This window comes from Megalops cyprinoides, chromosome 12, assembly GCF_013368585.1.
Source record: "Megalops cyprinoides isolate fMegCyp1 chromosome 12, fMegCyp1.pri, whole genome shotgun sequence".
Taxonomy (NCBI): domain Eukaryota; kingdom Metazoa; phylum Chordata; class Actinopteri; order Elopiformes; family Megalopidae; genus Megalops; species Megalops cyprinoides.
The window spans coordinates 12,894,555-12,900,554 of record NC_050594.1 but is presented as its reverse complement, the minus strand read 5'-3'; the positions used below and the strand labels follow the sequence as shown (position 1 = coordinate 12,900,554).

Genomic DNA, 6,000 nt, shown 5'->3' with positions numbered 1-6,000 from the left:
CAGCATCAACTTTCACTGTCAAAGAAAACAATAAAACTGGCAAAAGTGATGACTAGAGACCAGGAGGATGGGGATAAACCTCTAAACCCATTCCTTCTGGCTGCATTAACCCTGCTAGTAACATATTTTTACAAGGAAAACTTGTAAAATGATTCTGAGAAAAAAGTATGATTTCATATGACTGCACACCTCACCAACAGCGGATGAGTAATGAGAGGGTGTGTCTGTATTCATCTGCAATGTGAAACTGACTCAAATAGACAAGACACTTTTTCCACAAGCTGCGAGTCTGTTTCTACAAACTGTATTTTAAGATGTCGCTTGAAGTTTCCACCCACAATTATCTCCGTTCACATCGGGTCTCAGTAGGTGCGTTGTGTGTTTGCTACATTAAAAAGAAAACTGCGCTGAAGATGTTGGCCCCCTGTTGGTTGCTGCTGGAAGAGCAGCAGATTCACTAATGATAAGAAGGAGGAGAGTGCCGGTGAGAGTAAGCTGGGACACAGGTCAGAGAGGAGAGAACATTCCTCATACTGTGTGAGCATCTGTGAAAGTTTTCTGTTCTGGTCATGGCTCCTACAGGGTGTTGTCATTTCACAGTGAGAGAGACAAGGTTTAGAGATAACCAGCATACCATAACACCCAAATAAATAAAACTGTACCTACTGACTTTAATAACCTTGCGATGCTCCCTGCGCAGTGTTTGAGCTCTGATAGGAAAGCACAGTCTACAGTCTGTGCTGTTGCCTGGGCTTACTCTCCGTACCTCCCTCTCTCATGTGCAGGTGTTGTATGTGCGTGCACGTGTGAGTGTATGTGAACCTGTGTGAGCATGTGTGACCGTGTGTGAGTGTGTCAGCTCGTGTGACCGTGTGTGAGTGTGCGTGAGCCTGTGTGAGCATGTGTGAGCGTGTGCGAGCGTGTGTGAGCTTATGCGAGTGTGTGCACGCGTGGGGTTTGGGCCGGGGCTCAGAAACGGGTCTGTGCTTCAGGGATGTAGATCTCGATGCTGTCTGCGCTTTCGGTAGCAGAGTTCTGGCGGAAGGAGTGGGCCCGCTTGGCCTGCAGCAGCCGCCCCTGTGGGTCCTGGCCCTGACGGTCTCCCAGGTCCAGAGACTTCTCCCGCGCCGGGAGGGCGGGGACCTCTCGGGCCACGCCCATGTCCCCCCCACCACGTCCTCTGCTGCCACTCACGCCCCCGCTCGGCTTCTTTGGTAAAGGGGGAGGGATACTCTTATCCTCCTGGAGTTTGGACAAGCAGAGTGAGATGAGGTGGGAAGTGATTGGGCGGAGCAGCAAGGTGGGATGGAACATCATTGGGTAGAGTAGTGATGGGGGAAAAAAAATAAAAATAGCAGACATAGTTCAAATGAGGAAAGGAGATTTTAAAAAAGGAAAAAGGAAAGAAAACAGAGTGATTAGGCATGAAGAGGGAAGCGAGGGATGAATAAGCGGGAGTGAAGAGGCGCACACAGGGAGAGAAGGAGAGAGGGAGAGAGAGAGGGAGGTGTTAGTTTTAGCTGCTCTCTGTGTCCTCCGATGTTCCTGTGATCGGGGCGTGCATCTGTGCCGCTCAACCCACGGCCATTCCGGCTCCAAGTGTCAGCTCGGGCTGTTTGTGTCGCTGCTCTGTTTCCCAGTGATCAGATCATCCAAGGGCAGTGTTATGTGCGCGACTCTTCTGCACACTGCCATTTTGGCTCTAAGTGAGGGCTGAGAGTACAGTCCGGACACGGCAGGTTGGGGCGGCGGCACCCCTCTCACCTTCAGCCGCCAGCCTGAGTCCTTGAGGCGCTGCAGCTCCTGGAAATTGAGGCGCACCTCCTCGATGGCCAGCTGTAGGAGGTCCCAGAGCTCTGCCAGATCCTGAGGGGTTGGCTGGGGGTGTGCCGACGGGTCCTACAGGGGTGCAAGGGGGATACAGAAGGAATGAATATATGTGGTTCCTTGTTATACTGTGATCACAAAGCCAGAGAAGTTATTAAAATGACCTGTTATTGTTATTACGAAGGATGTGATTTTATCACAGAGGTCATAAGGATCACAGATAAAATTAAGTGATCTCTATGAAGTCATTGCACGTTCAGAATACAAAATTGTCATCAGAAAAACAGTGGGAAGAACTCTATTGCTGCTGACTTGCACTTGACTGCTAAACCAATAAGGTCAATTGTAATTCACTCAAAAGACACAAGCTTGCCAACTGACCAGCCAAAGTGTTGCTAATAAAATCTTTCCGAGAAAATACCGATTACATAACTAGACTTAAAAGAAATTGATTTTCACAAGTTGTTTACCCAAATCTTCCATTACTAACCGTTGTCAAAAACATTAAAGACCAACCAAACTCCTTTGGACGGTTTGGATAGCAAGCCCCTGACAAAATGAATGAATCAAAACATTTCATTTTGAAATTGTCAGGTTCTTGTTTGTTGTAACTCTGCTGGTGCGGATGGTTGGCTTGAATTTGGCTGTTGAAGAAACAAATACTGATGAGGGAAGAGAAAATTTTTTTGTCTCACTCCAGCAATCCAATTTTTTCTAAATTCTAGCATAACAGAAGTTTTCATTATGCCACTTCATGTAATTTAATTTGAATATTGTAACTCAGGTAAATCAGCAGAAGGACACAAGAGCAGGGTGACCTCCAGTATTTGACACCGTGACCCTAACATGGACACACTACTGCAGTCACTCTCAGGTGTGGAACTCCATCAGATTTTTTTGCTTCCACGTCAACTGAACTGTGGCAAGAGAGTTGAATAAAGCGCCCCACTAGCTGCCATTCATCATGGACCGGAGTGCTCCACCTGGTGGTGACTGAGGAGAGTTACGCACTTTCTGTAATGGGGGTGTTATGCAAAAACGGTTATGGGTGGTTCTGCGCCTGGGGTTATTCTAAATTTTGATTTACTGAGGCAGTTTTGGCGTCATCTGTCAAGACTCCAGTACTGTCGGGGTCAAAGGTCAGAGAGGACGGAACACTCACCAGGCTCTGCTGGCACAGTCTGAAGAACTGTTGGATTTTCTGAGACATGAGCATCTGGGCACTCCCCACGGCGCTGCGGATCTGAGCCAGTGCTGAGAGGCAGAGCAAGAGTGCACAGGATGTCAGGAGAGAGATGACCACAAGACAACACGGAATGAAAACCTGTCTGAGCACACAGACACACACACACACACATACACACACACACAGATGTACATGCAGATCCACAAACACAAGCACATACACACACACACACACCCAAACACCTTAAGTTCTGTGTGGCTGTGGTTTTATTCAACCATATCATATCTCAACTCACAGTAGTGATTTCAACGGCAGTAGTCCCACTATCACTTGTGAGCACCAACCAGTGCTCCTCCCTATCTTCCGCTTGTTCTCTTTCCCTCTCCTCTCTGTCCTTCCTCCCTTCTTTCACTCTGCTTATTTGCTTGTCGTTCCCTCACCCCTTCTTCCCCCACATCCTCCTCCCCTCTTCCCATCTACCCCCACACTCTCCCCTCCCCCCTCAACCTCTCTTTGCCTTTCACTTTAGTCTCTCATCCTCCAGTTGTTTCTTCCCCTCTTCTCTACCTTCATCCACCTCTCCCCCCCCTCAGGTACTCACCCTCCTCAGGCAGTTCCCTCTCCTCTGCCTCCCTCTCAAACGCCTGGCACCAGCCCTCCACCCTCTCCACCTCCGTGTGCAGCAGGCGGAGGAAGAACTCTGCGTCACGGGGGTAGGGTGAGGCACGGGCGGAGCCGGGCAGGCTGTGGGGGCCCTCGGGCCAGCCGTGCTCCGAGGCCAGGGGCGTCGGGGAGCGGGAGTGGCCGGGGGCGTGGGCGGGGACGTGGCAGGGCTCGTTGGGGTGACGGTAGTTGTCGTGGTAGGCCCACTGGTTCTGCGTATGGACAGTACGGGGCTCCGCCGGTTCTGAGGTGTGGCGCTGGAAGGAGCCGCCAAACTGCGAGGAAATACCCCTCCCTTGGAACTCCTCCCTCTCCAGGTCTGCCTGCACACTCGCCATCACGCTGCTGGAGCGCCGGAATCGCCCGCGCCTTGCACACACACGCATGCACACACACACATCACAAACATGGTCAAATCTCCACCTCAACCATACTACTCTCCAAGTTCATAGGTAACAACCACTTAATGGCTCTGTCACCATTGTGTGCTGCAGAAGAGGAGCAAGAATATTATGAGTTATTAACATGGTGGACATGGATGTACTGTGGGAATGTGAGGAATACATTACACATTCAAAAGTTCCAACATAACACATAAGACAGAGATGAGACGTAAGGACCGCACTGCATTAAGTGGATCCGGTTTCCATGCCTACTGCTGGTCTTGGGCAGTGTCACACAGGCTACGCAGTCAGCAGATTTTCTCAAGGGAAGGAACCTAATCTGAATTATCTCTGATTTATAAAATTAAAAGCCGGCGGACATTTCAGTGCATGTTAATGTAACTGACTGAGTGGCGAGGGAAGAGTCACCTAACAGTTTCAGAAATTCTCTTTTAAAACTGAGCCTGAGTGGTAGCATACAGACACCATCTCACACACACATAAACACACAGCAACCCTGTAATAAACCTAGCACACCATTCACTATCGTACGTCGATTAACCATTCTTCTGGTGTGTATGTGCGCGTGAATGCCTTCCCCTTGTCATATCTCAGGCAGAGCGACAATGTGAAGAGGTCTGAATCATGACACACACACCACCCTCTGTTCAGAGTGTGAAACACAGACATAGCAAAATGCGCATACGCACAAAGACGCATGCACCTGGCACGCAAGCACACACGCACACACAAGCGGTTCCCACATACTCATTCACACATGCATGAGGACTGTCTCTAACATTAGAAAGCCTGTCGATCCAAGCATCTCTGATTCTGGCAGCGAATGTGAGAGGGAAAGAGTAAGACAGACAGAGAAAGATAAGGAGACAAGGAAGGAGAGAAGATATTATTTTGTGACATACCTCTTGTCGTCTTCCACCTGGACACCGATGGATTGCATCTCCCTCAAAGCCCTACCCTCCGGGTCTGAGTCAGAGAGATTCTCCGAACTGTCCACCTATTGGGCACACAGGGCAGGGACGAGGTGATGACATGGGAGAAATGAAACTACCTGGGACAGAACACGACCCTCAGTCCCCAAGTTACAAGTCCCTTTCCGTCCCCACGACACACACACGCACGCACACACGCACGTTTACTCACCTGCACGGCGATGGACGGCCTCCACTTCCGCGCATGCCCATCCTGTGTGCGCTCGTCCTGGGCTCTCATGCCGCCTTTCCCGTTGTGAGGGAGGGAAATAGACTTTCCCAGAGAGCCTATGGCCTGTTCCCGCATCCCCCGGCCCCCGCCGCCGCTCTCCAGCAGGTTGTCTGCAGAGTTGCTGTGCTTGGGCCTCATTGACCCCGGCCCTCTCCCCGGGATGCAGGCATCCTGGGGCCCCCTGGTCCCATCGAGGCTCTCTGCGGAATTGCTGTGCTGATTCACGTGCCCCATTCCCGGCCCCGGGTAATACCCGCTCCTGGACGACCGGCCCCCACCTCCCTCTACGCCGTCCACAGAGTTGCTGTGCTGTCTGTGGCGTCTGGGAGCTGGCTGCCCTGTGGACTGGAAGTAGGCGTCCTGGGTGGACTCTGTGCTGCTTTGTGCAGTCACAGACAGCTGGGGCTTGGACATCCTGGGAGGGAGGGGAGGAGGCACCTTCCTTTTGTGGGGGAACACTATAGACACACAGAGACAAGAGAAAGTGAGATCATTACATTTGTGATATATTTAAAATAATAAACAAGCCAACTGTTCACAAAACAAGAAGAAACTGGTAATAAATAAGCACAGGTTTCTCTGTTCAGAGTGAAAAAGGATCTACATAAGCACCCACGTATATGAAATTGCCACAATGTTGTCTTAAGCCCCCAGCATTGCCTCTAATGATAAATATATGAATTTCCATTCTGTATAAATGACATATTTTGGCTGTCT

At 50.3% G+C, this 6,000-nt stretch overlaps 1 protein-coding gene across 1 annotated transcript in view; it reads right to left on the bottom strand.

The window, feature by feature from the left end:
* Positions 1-916: 916 nt before the first annotated feature.
* Positions 917-6,000, bottom strand: part of LOC118787147 (disks large-associated protein 3-like) — a 54,749-nt gene continuing 49,665 nt past the window's right edge. The window contains exons 7-12 of the mRNA XM_036542606.1: positions 5,224-5,741; positions 4,983-5,077; positions 3,615-4,045; positions 2,990-3,081; positions 1,735-1,899; positions 917-1,242 (exon numbers count right to left, since the gene is read on the bottom strand). Coding sequence (XP_036398499.1) covers positions 970-1,242; positions 1,735-1,899; positions 2,990-3,081; positions 3,615-4,045; positions 4,983-5,077; positions 5,224-5,741 — 1,574 coding nt within the window. The 3' untranslated portion in view covers positions 917-969. The remainder of the gene's footprint in view (positions 1,243-1,734; positions 1,900-2,989; positions 3,082-3,614; positions 4,046-4,982; positions 5,078-5,223; positions 5,742-6,000) is intronic.